Source organism: Mauremys reevesii, linkage group 1, assembly GCF_016161935.1.
Source record: "Mauremys reevesii isolate NIE-2019 linkage group 1, ASM1616193v1, whole genome shotgun sequence".
Taxonomy (NCBI): domain Eukaryota; kingdom Metazoa; phylum Chordata; order Testudines; family Geoemydidae; genus Mauremys; species Mauremys reevesii.
The window spans coordinates 115,171,656-115,190,527 of NC_052623.1; the positions used below are offsets into that span (position 1 = coordinate 115,171,656).

General features: G+C 43.6%; 1 protein-coding gene across 1 annotated transcript in view; it reads left to right on the forward strand.

The window, feature by feature from the left end:
* CDC16 (cell division cycle 16) overlaps window positions 1–17,908 on the forward strand; it is a 61,813-nt gene extending 43,905 nt beyond the window's left edge. Inside the window, exons 16-18 of the mRNA XM_039510542.1 lie at window positions 3,272–3,407; window positions 5,941–6,031; window positions 16,549–17,908. Of these exons, the coding sequence (XP_039366476.1) occupies window positions 3,272–3,407; window positions 5,941–6,031; window positions 16,549–16,814 (493 nt within the window). The 3' untranslated portion in view covers window positions 16,815–17,908. The remainder of the gene's footprint in view (window positions 1–3,271; window positions 3,408–5,940; window positions 6,032–16,548) is intronic.
* The last annotated feature ends 964 nt before the right edge of the window (window positions 17,909–18,872 follow it).

Below are 18,872 nucleotides of genomic sequence, written 5' to 3' on the forward strand. Positions count from 1 at the left end.
TGTCCCGTGGAGCTAAAGACCCTATGTGGGAAAGCTCTAATGGAGGTGCATGCAGTAAAGCCAAACCTCCCAGCTTGGCACCTACGGAGCCCAAGAAAACCTCGGCACCAAGCAGTACAGTGTCACTATCTGCTGTGTACCTATCCAGCACAGCTCCAAGTCATCGGCACCAACAGCTTTGACCCTAATTCCTGGTCAGTGCATGATGCCGTCCCTGGCACCAAGCCTTATGGTTCCGCAGCAATTCATGAGGTATGCAGACCTGATAGTGGCCTCAACACCTGGAATTCCCCTACTCCCTACCAACGGTACCCCAACGAGACCGGGACCAAGCCTGGTAACCACTCCCTGTGGATCAGACCCTCCCTTCTCCAGTGATGAGGAAGAAGAGGATGAGGCAGTAATATACACTCCTCGTGATTCCTTCCCTAAACCTGGACCCTCTCAGCACCAAACATCTACAGACATGCGGGGCTGGTATGGTCAACCATGGGCACTGCTGCCTATACCCTTCCCATCCAACTAGTCATACTGGGATCCAGGGGCTATGTATAGGGCCCAGAAACTCAGGCCCCTTAACCCACCGAGATCCAAAACAACTCTGTCCCCTTCACCAACTGCCCCAACACCCTCAGAGAGACAAAAGGAAGAGAGAGAGGAGCCCGATGACACACCTGAAGGTGACACTCTGCTACCCACCCACATATCATCTTCATCACAGGACGAAATGATAATGCCACTCCCCCCCACACACTACAGGGGATGATTTCAAATCTTTTCAAGACCTCTTCAAAAGTGTAGCTGAATCTCTGGGCGTTTCGTTAGCTGAGCTACAAGAGACCCAACACAAGCGCACAGACATACTCCAGGCATCCCCAACAGCAAAGATAGCACTGCCAATTAATGATGCCATTATGGACCCTGCAAAAATAATCCGCCACAGCCCCTCCCCCGTGTAAGATGTCTGACAATAAACAATGTGTGCCAGTGAAAGGGGCAGAGTTTCTATTCATCCACGCTGCACCAAACTCGCTGGTGGTGGATGCGGTAAATCCAAGGGGGGAAACCACACTAGTCCAGAACGACACCATATGATAAGGACTGGAAAAGGCTAGACCTCTTCGGATGGAAAGCCTACTCCTCTACCACACTCTACTTCCGCATAGCCAATTATTCAGCCCTTCTGGCAAAATACACACATAATCTATTTACCAAAATTTTGTAATTTATTGAAAGTTTACCTGATGACAAAAGGGAACACTATAAGGCAAACATCTCAGAAGGGTGTCTCGTCGCCAGGACAGCCCTACAGGCCTCTCTTGACTCTGCAGACATGGCAGCACAGTCCATCACTACATCCGTGGTGAAAACACTTAACCCACACTAAGAAACCCTACTCCCATGTGGGACCGCAACTTTGTTCTATGCGGTCTCATGGGAAAACTGTTTGAACGCCTCGCAACTTTCTCGCTGTTACTTACCAATTAAGGTTGCTTTCCTCATTGCCATCACGTCAGTAAGACGGGTGGGAGAACTAGGTGCCCTAATGGCACACTCACCTTGTACTACATTCTTTAAGGATAAAGTAATCCTATGACCGCACCCTAAGTTCATACCCAGGGTTGCCTCCCCTTTTCATTTAAATCATCCCACATACTCACCTGGATTTTTCCCAAAGCTGCATACCAACATCAGGGAGGCCTTACTCCACACACTAGACATCTGCAGAGCACTAGCTTTCTACATAGAAAGCACAAAAACATTCAGAAAATCATCTGAACTATCAATTTCCATAACAGAACGCTCGAAGGGCCAAACCATCTCAAAACAAAGACTATCCAAATGGATATCTGGATGTATCCATTTGTGCTATCAAAACAGCAACCTGCAACCTCTACTGGGAGTTTGCACACACCCCATCAGAGCATTATCAACATCTATGGCCTTTCTCAATAATGTACCTGTGATGGGTTCCCCCCAGGATGCCACCTGGAACTGTGGTACAGTGAGCCCCTCTGACCCACCAGGCTGGGCTCCCTCTCTCACTGTGATGCTGTGATAAGTTGCCAAGCTCTCCAAGCTTGTTCTTTCACCAGCACACACACTGGTAGGGACACCCAGCTGCAGAACTTACAGGCTGCTGTGATCAGCTCTGCATGGGGAGTCTACAGCTAAGGACCTGCCCAGCTGCTCAAGAGCACACACCCCTCTGGCAGGTAAACCCAAAATTATACTGCCTTGCGCTGCACAGAAATTGGTACAGTGTAAGCTCATGAAAGTCACCCTCTACATTTGTAATAGATACATAGACAATATTCCTAACTTCAGATACCAAAATGATACATGGATACAAATAGGATAATCATATTCAGTAAATCATAACCTTTACAATGGTATCTCACATGACCTATCTTGTATTAAAATACATCATAGTTATGCCATAATCATACCATAATAATATATCTATGAAGAATATGGGATGCAGTGTCACAGTACCTATTACTGACATTTGTAAAGCAGCTACCTGGGCATCTGCCCATACTTTCACTAAACACTATGCTCTAGAACAAGAGTCAGCAGCAGATGCTCAGTTTGGACTCAGCGTTATCCAACTCAGTGAACCAACTCCAAAGCCCCTCCCCTCCACTGAGGGGCATTGCTCAACAGTCACCTAAAGTGGAGCACCCTCAGGGACACTCCTGGAAGAAGATGACGACGAGAAGGTTACTCACCTTGTGCAGTAACTGAGGTTCTTCGAGATGGTTGTCCTTGTGGGTGCTCCACTACCCCCCTTCCTCCTCTCTACTTCGGAGTTTCACGCCAATCCCCTGGGGTAGAGAAGGAAGTGGGGGACGGTTGGCTGTGCACTGCTAGGTAACCACTTAGAGCAGCGCAAGACGGCTGCGGCGTGTGCGCAGCCAACCGTGCACTGCTACTACAAATCTCCAATTAGAAATGCAGGGCACCAAGACACTTAAAGTGGAGAACCCACAGGAACACCCATCTTGAAAACCTCAGTTGCTGTACAAGGTGAGTAACCTTCTCTTTCTGAATTATTGTGTAATAAAATTGTGATTATGTCATGAAGGTTTAGTCCATTCTTTCATCTTGCAAGTATGAAGCAATAACTTATTTAACATTTATATTGCGGAGTCACCTAAGCCTTTAGTAAGGGTAGGTCTCATGTGCTAGCCAGAGTACAAACGTAGTACAACGATAGTACTTGCACTGTAGAACTTACTAATATGCACTCTATATTTAAACTTAACAGGAAATATGAAGAAGCATTAGAATATCATCGTCAGGCCCTAGTATTGATTCCTCAGAATGCTTCCACATACTCTGCTATTGGATACATACACAGTCTAATGGGCAATTTTGAAAGTGCAATTGACTATTTTCATACGGTATGTATAAGATTTAAATGAGAGAGGTGCTGGTCACAGCTGCATAAGTAGAGTTACATTTTATTTGTGTACTTAAAACAAATTCATTGCCTTATGTGTGAAAAGTACAATGTATCCTTCCCAAACTTACAGGACTTAACTCTTTTGAATAGAGAATAAATGTTCTGAGCATTTACAAGTAAAACCTGTTAATTAAATTAAAATAATTTTAAAAGGATCCCTTAAGAAATGTAGTATGTGTCAGTCCTTTGTATCCCAGATTATCCTAATAAGTGAACGACATTGACTCTTCAGATTTACCAGATAGTTAGAATTCATTGAAATATGGTATAATTTATGTTTCAAGAAATTAGGTTCTAAATTAGCTACCTCTTCCCTGTAGTGACACTGAGGGGGAAAAAAATATGAAAAACCGGTGTATTTAAAAATCAGTCTAATCTAGTCTGTGGCCACAAACACTAAAGTACCGTAAATATAATTATATGATTATAATATATCACTGCAGGGTAGAATGAAGGTTCTTTGAGTGTAAGGGTTCCACACCTTAACATGATTGGATTTCTTCTAAGTATAACCTTAACACTGAATTTTCTGAGTTTTTGTAATGCTTGGTTTGGAGATAACATTCCTGCAATGCTTTTTACCCCTAAATTAAACTCAACTTCAACTCATATTAATATATTTTTAGTTTGAGTCTATATATTCCAATTTAGCTGTACAAACAAACAATAAACTTGCTCAAAGATTCTTAGTATAGAAGCTGTAAGTATTATATCTTATTAATTCATCTTCCTTCATGGAGGAGGAAAGGTTGCACTGCTGTTCGGTGGACAAATTTTAGTACTGGAACAAAGGTGGGTTTAGTGTACCTAGTTTTAGTTTTGTTAATCATAGAAGATTAGAGTTGGAAGAGACTTCAGGGCATCATCCAGTCCAACCCCCTGCTCAAAGCAGGACCAACCCCAACTAAATCATCCCAGACAGGGCTTTGTTAAGCCGGGCCTTAAAAACCTCTACGGATAGAGATTCCACCAGCTCTCTAGGTAACCCATTCCAGTGCTTGACCACTCTCCTGGTGAAATAGTTTTTCATAATATCCAATCTAGACCACTCCCACTGCAACTTGAGATCATTGCTCCTTGTTCTGTCATCCGCCACCACTGAGAACAGCCTAGCTCCATCTTCTTTGGAATTCCCCTTCAGGTAGTTGAAGGCTGCTATCAAATCCCCCCTCACTCTTCTTTTCTGCAGATTAAATAAGCCCAGTTCCCTCAGCCTCTCATCGTAAATCATGTGTCCCAGCGCCCTAATAATTTTCATTGCCCTCCGCTGGACTCTCTCCAATTTGTCCATGTCCTTTCTGTAGTGGGGGGCCCAAAACTGGACTCCAGATGTGGCCTCACCAGTGCTGAATAGAGGGGAATAATCACTTCCCTTGATCTGCTGGCAGTGCTCCTACTAATGCAGCCCAATATGCTGTTAGCCTTCTTGGCAATAAGGGCACACTGCTGACTCATATCCAGTTTCTCGTCCATGTAATCTCCAGGTCCTTTTCTGCAGAACTGCCGCTTAGCCAGTTGGTCCCTGGCCTGTAGCAGTGCATAGGATTCTTCCGTCCTAAGTGCAGGACTCTGCACTTGTCCTTGCTGAACCTCATCAGATTTCTTTTAGCCCAATTTGTCTAGGTCACTCCGGACCCTATCCCTATCCTCCAGCATATCTACCTCTCCCCCAAATTTAGTGTCATCCACGACCTTGCTGACGGTGCAATCCAGCCCATTATCCAGATGTTGAACAAAACTGGCCCCAGGACCAACCCCTGGGGCACTCCGCTTGATACCTGCTGCCAACTAGACATCGAGCTGTTGATCACTACCCATTGAGCCTGACGATCTAGCCAGCTTTCTATCCACCTTATAGTCCATTAATCCAATCCATACTTTTTTAACTTGCTGGCAAGACTGCTGTGGGAGACTGTATCAAAAGCTTTGCAAAAGTCAAGATATATCACGTCCACCGCTTATCCACAAAGCCAGTTATCTCATCATAGAAGGCAGTCAGGTTGGTCAGGCATGACTTGGCCTTGGTGAATCCATGTTGACTGTTTCTGATCACCTTCCTCTCCTTCAAGTGCTTCAAAATGGATTCCTTGAGGACCTTCCTCATGATTTTTCTGGGGACTGAGGTGAGACTGACCAGTCTGTAGTTCCCCGGATTCTCCTTCTTCCCTTTTTCAAAGTTGTGCACTATATGTGCCTTTTTCCAATCGTCCAGGACCTCCCTTGATCATGAGTTTTGAAAGATAATGGCCAATGGGTCTGCATTCTTAACTTTTTGTCATTTAAAGAGGTAGCAGTATTTTTTGTTCGTTTGTTGGAAGGGTAGTCTCATTTTATAGTGAAGACTGTGTTCTTCTATCATAACAATCTGCAGCAGCAAAATGAAGAGGAAAAAACTATGACGTTATTACGATGCTATGATGTTGCAATTATCTGTTTCTCCTATTGAATATTCTGTACTCTGTTTTTTACAGGCCCTTGGTCTTAGGAGGGATGACACATTTTCAGTCACCATGCTTGGACATTGCATAGAAATGTATATTGGTGATTCTGAAGCTTACATTGGTAAGTATCAGAGGGGTAGCTGTGTTAGTCTGGATCTGTAAAAAGCGACAGAGTCCTGTGGCACCTTATAGACTAACAGAAGTATTGGAGCGTAAGCTTTCGTGGGTGAATACCTACTTTGTCAGACGCATGTGACACCCACGAAAGCTTATGCTCCAATACTTCTGTTAGTCTATAAGGTGCCACAGGACTCTTTGTCACTTTTTACATTGATAAGTATATCATTTGTCGCGATATGTAGTAAAATTATGAATAGTAAAAAAAAACAAAAAACTTTTTAATGTGTATCACATAAAAGATCCTCTAATGTTACATGTACAATAGAAACCCATCAGAAAAAAAAATTGTTAGCTAGCTACTGAATCTAGAGAGAGTTCATTAAATTCAGTGCGAAGAGTCTTATGTTAAGATCAGAAAGGAAAAAATATAAATCTGGGACAAGATTATTTTTTTCACATGGAGAACATTAAAGACCATTCCATCATGGAGGAGATGTATACTCCAGTATTAACTGGTTGAATCTTGGCACTGTCTGGAGAAACTAGTTATTGATACCATAAATAATGGCTGCTAGGGCAGTTTATTTTAGCATCTATTTTTAATAATCATTCATAGCACCCCCAATATACATGTCACCATACAAAATGCTTGAAGTCAAAGACAAAACACAGGATGATTCAGGTAAAGAAACAAGTATGGACAAAGTAAGAAGGAAGGAAGTCTAATGTTAAAGAGTTTGGGAGACTTGGCAGTTTTTTAAACAAACATTATTAAGGGCACAAGAGCAAACTATCCTAATGCGTAGAAAAGATAGTAAGTATTATAAGGGACCACCTTGGCTTAACCAGAAGTTCTTCTTTGAGTGCTTGTTCATGTCCATTCCAATCAGGTGTGTGCACGTGCACATGCACGGTAGCCGGAAGATTTTTCCCATAGCAGCCTCCATTGGGTCGGCATGGGTGCCCCCTGGAGTCATGCCTTCATGGTGCTCAATATAGAGCCCTGCTGACACGCCACCCCCTCAGTTCCTTCTTACCACCAGTGACGGTTAGCTGGAACATCCCATAGTCCTTGCCCAGCAAGTACCTTTATCTCCGTTAGTTATATAGTAGTTAGAGTTAGTTGGGGGTTCCCCCCCACACTTTTGACTCCCCGGAACTGGGGTATGCTGCAGTCCCTAGGTTTCAAAACGTATGAGGTCTGCGTTAAGCACATGCCAAAGAGTGACACCCACGCTTCTTGTCTAAGGTGCCTAGGGGAAGGTCACCAAAAGGACAGGTGTAGGATCTGCTGCAAGTTCTAGAACTATTAAAGAAAGGGAGCAGTGACATATGGTTCTTCTAATGGAGGCAGCTCTTTGCCCCCACTCAGACCTTCGGTTGGGGGACCCTGCACTCAGCATGTCCTCGTTGGCGCGGAGTGCCCCGGCACTGTCATCCTGGAAACCGGTGCCAAAAAAGGACTACTCCCAAGACGCTTAGCACCGGCACAGCTCCTGCCATGGCCAATCAACCAGGCACCAGTCTCAGTTGCCGGTGCCTCAGAAGAAGAAGAAGCAGAGAGGGAGTGTTTGCCCCCGGCTAAGTCTAAGGAGCCAACGGCTGTGAGACCCCAGTCAGGCCACAGCACCAGGTCCCCGGGCAGGGCCGTGTCAGCTCCTGCCCAGGCGAGGTAGTTATGTCCGGGCCCACCACGATTGCCAGACCCTACTGGCCAGCAACTGCCAACCAACTTCCCTCAACACTGGAGAATTTCGAGGCAGCTCAAGACTTGCTGCGTTTCATGGTACTGTTCTCGCCCCCTAGCACAGAGGTGGCTTCAGCCCCATTTGCACCACTGCAACCCCAGGTGCAATGAAGAGGGAAGCTGGCGATGATGTCCTGGTGCTCTCCTTCTTCACGGCACCCTCTGGCACCAACACCTCCAAAGAGAGAACCCAGTTGGTCCCCGAGCTCCCAGCACTGCCATTATTTGGGGCTTCCTCCTTGTCATCGCTGGACGAGGCACTGGCTGGTACTGCTGTAGCCCCAGTGCTCGAGGACAATTGGGTGTTGCAGCAATTGCTGCTCCAGGTTGCCCAGCGTCAGGCCATCAAGGCAGAGGAGGCAGTAGAGGACTCCAATCCCATGGTGGATAGCCTCACGCCCTCTGGACCTTCCTGTATTGTGCTACCACTCAAAAACTATCAAAGACACCAACAAAACCCTGTGGCAGACCCCAGCCCCATTGCCACCCACTGCCAAGTGCAATGAACGGTGATATTTTGTGCCCTCTAACAGTTATGAACATCTTTATTCCCACCCGCAACCTGATTCCCTTTTTGTGGACACTACTAACCTGCACACAGTTTTCAAGGCCACTCCTCCAAAAACTGAGAGGCTAAAAAAAATGCGACCTTTTCAGGGGGAAGATCTATTCCATGGGTGGATTTCAGCTCTGTATTTCCAATCAACAGGCCATTGTCAGTCTGTACTCTTTTAATACCGCTACTTCAATGGCAAAATTTGCGGAGCTGCTCCCCCTACACTCCCATGTGGCGTTTTCAGCCTTGGTTGAGGAGGGCAAGCTAATCTCCCGAGCTTCCCTCCAGGTTGCAGTGGACAGTGCTGTTGCAGCTATGAGAGTCATGGCTACAGGGGTGGCCATGAGAAGGGGCTCCTGGCTCCAGGTCTCTGGTCTCCTGTACGAAGTCCAGCAAACCATACAGGACTCTGTTTTGAGGGTGTGACTCTGTTTTAGGAGAAGACAGATAAAAGACTATATAGCCTAAAAGACTCTAGAGCCACCCTCAAATCCTTGGGCCTACACACTCCCACCACACAGCGGAAGCCTTTCAGGCCTCAACCTCCTCTGCGGTTCTACCAACAGGAGGAATAGGAATGGCAGAAAGAAGCCACACTTGTCTTCAGGCCAAGGCTCTGGCAACCCAAACCACCTTCTGGCCCCAAACCGGCCTTTTGAAGGTGCGGTTGAGGACAACGCACCAGAAAAAAAAAGGGATCTACCCCACCTTACCTTTTCCTCCCGACTGTCCCCTTTCTGCTGTGCATGGTCCCATATCACTTCGGACCGCTGGGTGTTCTGCACGGTAGAGAGGGGATACTCCAATCCAACTCTGTGCCCTCCCGCCCTTCCACCTCCCTTCCCCATCCCTCTTCAGGGACCCCACTCACAAGTTACTCCTTATACAGGAGGTGCAGTCACTCCTTTTGCTAGGAGCAGTGGAAGAGGTTCCTCAGGAGCAGAAGGACAGGACTTCTTTTCCTCTAAGGAAAAAGGGCGGCCTCAGACCCGTACTAAACCTGTGAGAACTCAACAAATTTGTGAAGAAGCTCAAGTTCTGCATGGTCTCTTGGCCTCCATCATCCCTTCATTGGATCCAGGAGACTGGTATGTCACCCTCGACTTGAAGGATGCATACTTTCACATAGCAATAACTCTGTCCCACAGAAAATACCTCAGGTTTGTGGAAAACAACACCCACTACCAGTTCACAGTCCTCCTGTTTGGCCTGTCAGTGACGCCTTATGTTTTTACCAAGTTCATGGCAGTCGTGGCTGCGTTCCCGCACAGACGGCGGATACAACTGTTCCCATACTTTGATGACTGGTGATGTTCAAAGAACTGTGCCTTCTTCTGAACATGGGGAAATCAACACTGTCCCCGGTTCAGAGTGTAGAATTTATAGGGGAAGTACTAGACTCGACACAAGCCAGGGAGTGCCTCCCGGAAGCAAGGTTTCGGTTCCTCGGCGACATCATACGAGGTCTCAGGCAGTTCCCCACCACCACAGCAAGTAATTGCCTGAAACTCCTGGGACACATGGCGGCTTATACCTATGTAGTACAGCATGCCAGACTCAGACTTCGACCTCTTCAATCATGGCTAGCGTTAGTGTATTGGCCAGTCCGGAACAGCTTGGACAGGATCATAACCCTGCCTCGCATGGTACTCTACTCCCACCTGTGGTGGCTTGATGCACAGACAGTATGTGCAGGGGTCCCCTTCACCAGCCCTTAGTCGTCCCTCTCACTAGTGACCGATGCATCAGCTCTGGGCTGGGGAGCACATTTGGGAGACTCAAGGCCTCTGGTCTCAGGCGGAACTCAGTTTCCACATCAGTGTCGGAGAGCTGAGAGAGGTACGCCTTGCATGCCACACTTTCCGAGATCACTTGCTAGGGAGATGTGTATCAGGTATGACAGACAACACCACGGCGATGTTCTATATCAACAAACGGGGGTGAACGATCCTCTCTGTGCCAGAAAGCCCTCATGTTGTGGGACTTCTGTGTAGAGCACTCAATACATCTGCAAGCATCATATGTCCCTGGAGTACAGAACGAGTTGGTGGAATATCTCAGCAGGTCGTTCCACGGCCATGAGTGGTCCCTTCGCCTGGATATGGCAACCTCAATCTTCCATCAGTGAGGCTTTCCCCAGATAGAATTGTTTGCCACACGACACAATGGGAAGTGCCAGCAGTTTTGCTCCTTCCTGAATCACAGCCGGGCTCCATCACGGACGTATTCCTCCTCCCATGGGGAGGCCATCTCCTATACACATTTCCACCTATCCCTCTTGTTCACAAGGTGCTCTTCAAGATACGGAAGGAACAAGCTTCAGTGCTATTGATAGCTCCAGCCTGGCCCCGCCAGCACTGGTACACATCGCTCCTGGAAATGTCCGTGGAAACTCCAGTCACCTTGCCACTCTTCCCAGACTCACCAACTCAGGTTCACGGCTGTCTCCAACACCCGAACCTCGAATCACTGCACCTCACGGCGTGGAAGCTCCATGGCTGAACCTGATGGAGGTTTCTTGCTCAGATCAGGTTAGACGAGTCCTCCTTGGCAGTAGGAAACACTCCACGAGAGCCACTTACCTTGCCAAGTGGAAGAGATTTTCAGTCTGGTCGGCGCAGCACCATTCGTTCCCGATGCTTGCCTCTGTGCCATTTATATTAGAATATTTTCTTCATCTCAAGCAGCAGGGGCTGTCCATGTCGTCAATAAGGTTTCATGTGGCCAACATCTCTGCCTTCCACCTAGGTGCAGAGGGCCACTCAGTCTTTGCTAACCCTAGGGTCAGCTGCTTCCTTAAAGGTACCTGCATGTCTGACAGCCTGTCCAAGCTTGGGACCTCAATTTGGTCCTTTCCAGACTCATGGCCCTTAGAGCAGGAAGCACGTCACCAAAGGTTCAATCTCTCATACAAGGTAGCTTTTCTGGTAGCAATAACCTTCAGCCAGGAGGGTGTCTGAGCTCAAGGCACTGACATCAGAGCCCCCTTACACAGTGCTCTGTAAGGACAAGGTTCAGCTCAGGCTTCACCCGGCCTTCCTCCCAAAGGCTGTCTCCCGGTTTCACATTAACCAGGACATCCTCCTCCCAGTATTCTATCCTAAGCTGCACTCCAGCAGCTGGGAGCAAGGGCTTCACTCATTGGATGTCCACAGAGCGCTAGCCTTCTATATCAAGAGAACGAAGCTTTTCTGAAAATCTGTCCAGTTATTCGTGGCAGTGGCGGACAGAATGAAAAGTCTTTCTGTCTCCTCTCTACATATCTCGTCATGGATCACGTCCTACAGCCATGAGTGCTACAGCCTGGCAAAGGAGCCTCTCCTTCAATCACTGCACACTCTACCAGGGCCCAGGCCTCTTCAATGGCATTCCAGGTGCAGGTTCCCACCCAGGAAATCTGCAGCGCAGCGACATTGTCCTCCATTCACACTTTCACCACACACTATGTGATCACTGAGCAGGCCAGAGATGATGCGGCCTTTGGAAGAGCAGTCCTCCAGTAAGTAGACAACTCCGACCCCACCTTCTGAACTTGGGCTTGTGAATCACCTGATTGGAATGGACATGAACAAGCACTCGAAGAAAAAACAGTTATTCACCTTCTCATAACTGTTGTTCTTCGGGATGTGTTGTTCATGTCCATTCCAATACCTACCCTCCTACCCTTCTGTTGGAGTAGCTGGCAAGAAGGAACTGATGGGGTGGTGGGTCGGCAGGGCTCTATATTGAGTGCCAGGAAGGCGCAATGCCGGGGTGCCCAGGCCTACTTGAAAGAGGCTGCTATGGGAAAATCTTCCAGGTACCGCGCACGTGTGCGCGCACACACCTGATTGAAATGGATATGAACAATATATCTCAAAGAACAACCGTTAATGAGAAGGTGAGTAACCGTTTTATCTTCAGTGGCCTGAAACGCAGTGTCATACAAAAAGTGGAAACCAGGTCAAATTACAAAGGAAGAATGCAACTCACCGCCACCCCCACACACAATATTAGAAAGGCCAAGGCACAAATGAGATTAAACTAGGTAGGAACATAATGGGTAAAAAGAAAACATTTTATGGTACTTTAGAAGCAAGAGGAAGATCAAGGACAGGGTAGGCCCATTACTTAATCAGGAGGGAAAGACAACAACAGAAAACTCAACAATGGCCAAAATGTTAAATAACGTTTTTGTTTCAGTTTTCACCAAAAAAGTTAGCAGTGATTGGATGACTAACATAGTGAACATCAGTGTAAATGGGGTAGGATCTGATGATAAAATAGGAAAAGAATAAGTTAAGAATTACTTAGACAAGTTAGATGTCTTAAGTTGACAGGGCTGACTAAATCCATCCTAGAATACTTAAGGAACTGGCTGAAGAGATCTCCAAGCTATTAACGATTATCTTTGAGAACTTGTGGAGGACAGGAGATATACCCGAGGACTGGAAAAGGGGCAAATATTGTACCTATCTATAAAAAAGGGGAATAAGGACAAGCTAGGGAATTTATAGTCCAGTCAGCTTAACTTTGGTACTCTGAAAGATAATGCAGCAAATAATCAAATCCATTTGTAAGAAACTAGAAGATACTTATCACCTTATTAACAGTCAACATGAGTTTGCCAAACATGTCATGTCAAACCTCATCTCTGAGAGGGTAACAAGCCTTGTGGATGGGGAAAGCAGTAGATGTGATATATCTCAACTTTAGTAAGGCTTTTTATACAGTCTCTTGTGACCTCAAAAAATAAACTAGAGAAATATAGCCTAGATGAACCTACTATAAATTGGGGGCACAAATGACTGAAAAACGTAATCAGAGTAGTTATCAGTGGCTTACAATCAAATTGGAAGGGCATATTGAGTGGAGTCCCGCAGGGATCTGTCGTGGGTTCAGTTCTACTCAGGATCTTTAGAAATGATTTGAATAATGGCATAGAGAATACACTTATAAAGTTTGTAGATGATATCAAGCTGGGAGTAGTTGCAAGCACTTTGGAGGAGAGGATTAGAATTCAAAATGATCTTGATGAACTGGAGGAATGGCCTGAAATAAATAGGATGAAATTCAATAGAGACACATGCGAAGTACTACACTTAGGAAGGAATAATCAGTTGCACACATACACAATGGGATCTGACTGCCTGGGAAGGAGTACTGCAGAAAAGTATCTGGTGGTTATAGTGGCTCACAAACTAAATATGAGGTGACAGTGTTGCAAAAAAAGCAATCATACTGGGATGTTTTAGCAGGAGTGTTGTAAGCAAGTCACAAGCAGTAATTCTTCCTGTCTGCTCAGCACTGATAAGGCCCCAGCTGGAATACTGTGTCCAGTTCTGGGTGCCCCACTTTGGGAAAGATGTGGATAAATTGGAGAAAGTCCAGAGGAGAGCAACAAAAATGATTAAAGGTCTAGAAAACATGACCAACAAGGAAAGATTGAAAAATATGGGTTTCTTTAGTCTGGAGAAGAGAAGACTGAGAGAGGACATAAGTCTTCAAGTACATAAAAGGTTGTTATAATGAGGAGGGTGATAAGTTGTTCTCCTTATCCACTGAGGACAGGACAAGAAGTAATGGGCTTAAATTGCAACATGAGAGATTTAGGTTAGACCTTAGGAAAAACTTAAGAACATAAGAATGGCCATACTGGGTCAGACCAAAGGTCCATCCAGCCCAGTATCCTGTCTACTGACAGCGGCCAATGCCAGGTGCCCCAGAGGGAGTGAACCTAACAGGTAATGATCAAGTGATCTCTCTCCTGCCATCCATCTCACCGTCTAACAAACAGAGGCTAGGGACACCATTCCCTACCCCTCCTGGCTAATAGCCATTAATAGACTTAACCTCCATAGGTATAGTCCTAGGCTTCACACCTCCTCAAGCAAGGAGTTCCACAGGTTGACTGTGCTGTGTGAAGAATAACTTCCTTTTATTTGTTTTAAACCTACTGCCCATTAATTTCATTTGGTGGCCCTAGTTCTTATATTATGGGAACAAGTAAATAACTTCCTTATTCACTTTCCACACCACTCATGATTTTATATACCTCTATCATAACCCCCCTTAGTCTCCTCTTTTCCAAGCTGAAAAGTCCTAGCCTCTTTAATCTCTCCTCATATGGGACCCGTTCCAAACCCCTAATCATTTTAGTTGCCCTTCTCTGAACCTTTTCTAATGCCAGTATATCTTTTCTGAAATGAGGAGACCACATCTGTACGCAGTATTCAAGGTGTGGGCGTACCATGGATTTATATAAGGGCAATAAGATATTCTCCATCTTATTCTCTGTCCCCTTTTTAATGATTCCTAACATCCTGTTTGCTTTTTTGACTGCCGCTGTACACTGCATGGATGTCTAAAGAGAACTATCCATGATGACTCCAAGATCTTTTTCCTGATCAGTTGTAGCTAAATTAGCCCTGATCATATTGTATGTATAGTTGGGGTTATTTTTCCCAATTGCATTACTTTACGTTTATCCACATTAAATTTTATTTGCCATTTTGTTGCCCAATCACTTAGTTTTGTGAGTTCTTCACAGTCTGCTTTGGTCTTAACTATCTTGAGCAGTTTAGTATCGTCTGCAAACTTTGCCACCTCACTTTTTAACCTCTTTGCCACCTCACTGTTTACTTCCTAACTTTAAGTGTAGTTAAGCACTGGAACAAATTACCTCAGGAGATTGTCTAGCCCATTCTTAAAAATTACAGATATTGCACAAACATCTGTCAGGGATGGTCTAGATAATACTTTGTCCTGCCTCTATGCAGAGGACTGAACTATATGACCAATATAGGTTTCTTCAATTCCTACATTTCTGTGATTCTGATTCCTGGAAGAAATGTGTTTAAAGGTGGAATATGGAGAAGATAGAGACTGCTTTAAACTTGAGGTCTTCGTGATTGGAGATACAGAGGGGGATAAGGAGAGAAGACTGGAAAATGTGTTTAGACTGCTTGCTGCTTACTGGGAACGGACCATCTCTAAAGGATGAAGAGAGAGTTCAGTTTCCCTGCTCATTTAATTCTTGGACACTTCAGTCTTTCAGTAGGAGTGTCAGTAATAATGTTTTTTTTAATGTCCTGTCCACTAAGAACAGGACTGAGGCTACCGACTCATTTCACCAAGCAGCTTTTAGGTGGTAATTTTTTCCTCATTACTGATCAGGAATATATTTGAACTGATGATCACAGCACACCAGCTTTCTAGCCACTGTCAAGTTTTTTTTGTAAGCATCTAGACAGAGGAGAGTTCTTGGTTGAAAATTACTAAAGTGTAATTGTGTGAAGATAGCAGAGAATAAAAAAAAAACGAAAAATACATGTCTTTTTATTAGCAAAACAGTGTTTCTTTAAATAAAAATTGCTTGTCACAGTTTAAAGATGGGGGGATGATCAATATTTAAGAGCAATATTATGTGTAGGAGTTGCTCACAAATGATGCATCAGATAAATGTATGTAGGGAATCTCTGGCTAACACGTCTTTGTGGTAGTGAATGAATATCACACTTGTCCCTTGTAGAAGCAGTAGGGATACATACCCTCCCCCCCCCCAAAAAAAAACCTTTAAAAATAGGAAGATGATCCCATATGAGGTAATGAAGCCCCCCCTGCTGCCAAAGTTTGAGATATTTATGCAGTATGGAAGCAATTTTTCTCACACAGCTTCCTAGTTGCACATATTTTTCTGTTTCACTGGAGTTGTTCATTTCTCCATGGTGAATAATAGAGTTAGTACACTGTGAAGCATGTTAATGAGGCTGAAGCCAATTAGGAAGTAATGTCTGTGTTGTCATTCCAACAAATTGGTTTGGCAGTGTGAAAAGCAATTGAAAATGCATTTCCTCTAAATGTTAGGGCTTATTGCACATATAGTCAGTTGATATATTCTGATGTACTATACAGTTATTTGACTAAAGGCTACAATTGAGCTATATATGGTTAAAACTGACTTAAGCGACTGGACAGGAAATAGGTGAACAGAAAGAGGTCTTCTTGTAAAAGTGAAGCTGAATTGTACTCAATATATTGGGATACCGTGGGTCTTTTTAAGACAGGAGATTGTGCACTAGAACTAGTAGTAGGCAAAGCATAAAGCTTATAGACTTTCTTATCAGTGGTCTGTGGGTGTATAAGTGGCATGATTATTTGCTGGTAAACTAAGTATTTTATGAGACGTGAAATCTTGGGGATGTTCATTTGAACAGTAACTAATGTTTCTTTTTAGGAACAGAAATTAAGGACAAATTAAGATGTTATGACTTTGATGTACACACTATGAAGACATTAAAGAACATTATTTCACCTCCCTGGGATTTCAGGGAATTTGATATAGAAAGACAAACGCTGGATGAAAGTGGTATTGTGACACTGGAAACATCAAATCAAAGGAAAACTACAGATACTACTCGTCCATTAGAAGAAACCTTTGAGATTGAAATGAATGAAAGTGATATGATGTTAGAAACATCCATGTCAGACCATAGTTCATGACTAACACTGGTACAGATCCCATTTTGTAAAAGTGTAAAACATTTTGATTTAGCTTTTTTGTTGCTGTGTCATGCATTCAGGAATTTGCTATTTTTTATACAAATCCCAACTACTTCTTTATGCTTAATACCAGAGAAGTAATGTCTACCTTAAGAATGTTAAAAAATATTCATTACCAACAGACTATTTCCAATTTTATTGTTTCTACAAAATAATCTTACATAATGGAGTAAAAGGTGAAATTCATATATTATGTTTTTAAAACTGGTTACTGTACCCTGTGACTGCTCTTAAGACTGTGAAACTTTAAAAATATGTCCTGAAAATGAAGTAATATACAATATTCATCAAATTGAGTAGCCAAGGGCTACTGAAGTATGATTATGGCTTCTAAGTTTTCAACCTATCTCTGAGGAACACTCAAAAATAACTAGGGTTTTGTTGCTAACATAATATTTTATTCTTTTAAGACAGGAATAATTTCAACAGTATCCATTATTTTGTTCAGCCTCTACATGCATTTGTGGAGAGCATTTTTTATCAGCTGAATCTAATTTGCTATATATTAAATTGATGTCAAAGCTTTTTAAGCATGGGTAATGGATATTATGGGTTCTGTTTTGTCCTATTTTTGATAATTGTTTAATCTTGTCATCTGTACTGTACTAGTGGAAGATAAGTGTTAAGCAAAACTGCTTTGGGAAAGCTGATCAGGCAACCAATATGAATGGCACAAATATTCAGAGTATCATAAATATTTTAATAGTTACATCTGATACAGTTTTTGGAAATCAGTGACATCCTGAGCTGCTATTTTCAAAAGTTAGCTTGATTATAAGCAAGGCAGAATGTGCTGATTATAAGGCTATAGAAATTCTCTTTACATTTCACTTGGTTATTTTGTCAAGGTAAAGAACTAAATAGTGTGTGTACAGTACTTTAAAAATTTCTAAGTCTGTGGTATTTTATTTTTGAATCCGCTCTGTGCATCACTATTTACAATTAACAACCTTGTGTTTTATGAACAGAAATGATTTCTCCATCCAATAAACTAAGTAGGGCTGTTCTGTGCTCCTGCTTAAAATGGATACTAACCATGTTTTGTATAAATGTCTCCCCTCTCTTCTTCCTTATCCTTACTTGCCTTAAAATTTGTGCATATTTGGGGGGGGAAGGGGAGGGTTAAGTTTAAGTAGTTTAATTCAGGATAGCCTCTAATTTTAACTTATCTGTGTTTTGTTAATTAAGTTCAGCAACCTTGGCTAAATGTTAAGTGTTTGCTAATGTATAGAAGTGAAAATCCGCATGAAGAGAAGAAGAAAAATAGTGTAGCAGTCCAGATGTTTTGAGTACTTCAAAGCTCAGGAACCAGCAACTATGTTACATGTTGTTTTTCCTCAGATAGAAAGGTGATTAATTCACTTTTTAGTCATCAGAATCAAGTAATAGGCCTAAAATTTCATCAGATATCGATTATAAATCTGGTTAACAAGCCACCTTAAACATTATGTTGGAATAAAGTCAATCGTTTCTGACACTGCTTTGGTGGGGGTGGGGCAATAAAACTACCCGACATATCATATGTTTCATAGTTATCAAAGTAAGATGGGGTGGGGGGACAAAAAACAAAAAGGAACAAACGCTGGAAGACTATTATTAGTGCTATTAGTTAAATGCTATATATTACTTGATCTTTCCATAGCACTTTGAAAAGTTGAGGATATTGATACTTACCTCCTTGGTAAAGAGCTTTGAGATCTATAGATGATAAACACTCATCACATATGCTAGATATTTTTACATCTCTGTGCAATAGATAAGCATTTTCCTTTGGTTTTTGGACCTTTTCTCTGTGGGGAGCTTTAGATTTTTGTCCCCTTTCCCCTGTGTTCTTGCTTCTGAAGAGAAATAGTTCTTTTATTTCTTTTAAAAACTAAACCTTGAGAGATGCAGTTTTCCCTCATGCTGTTTTTTTTTGGTTGTGTCCTCACTGCAAAGTGAAAGGGTGAGTGTAGCATGATAGGCATACCCATGCTAGCTTTTTTAGCTAGTGCTGGT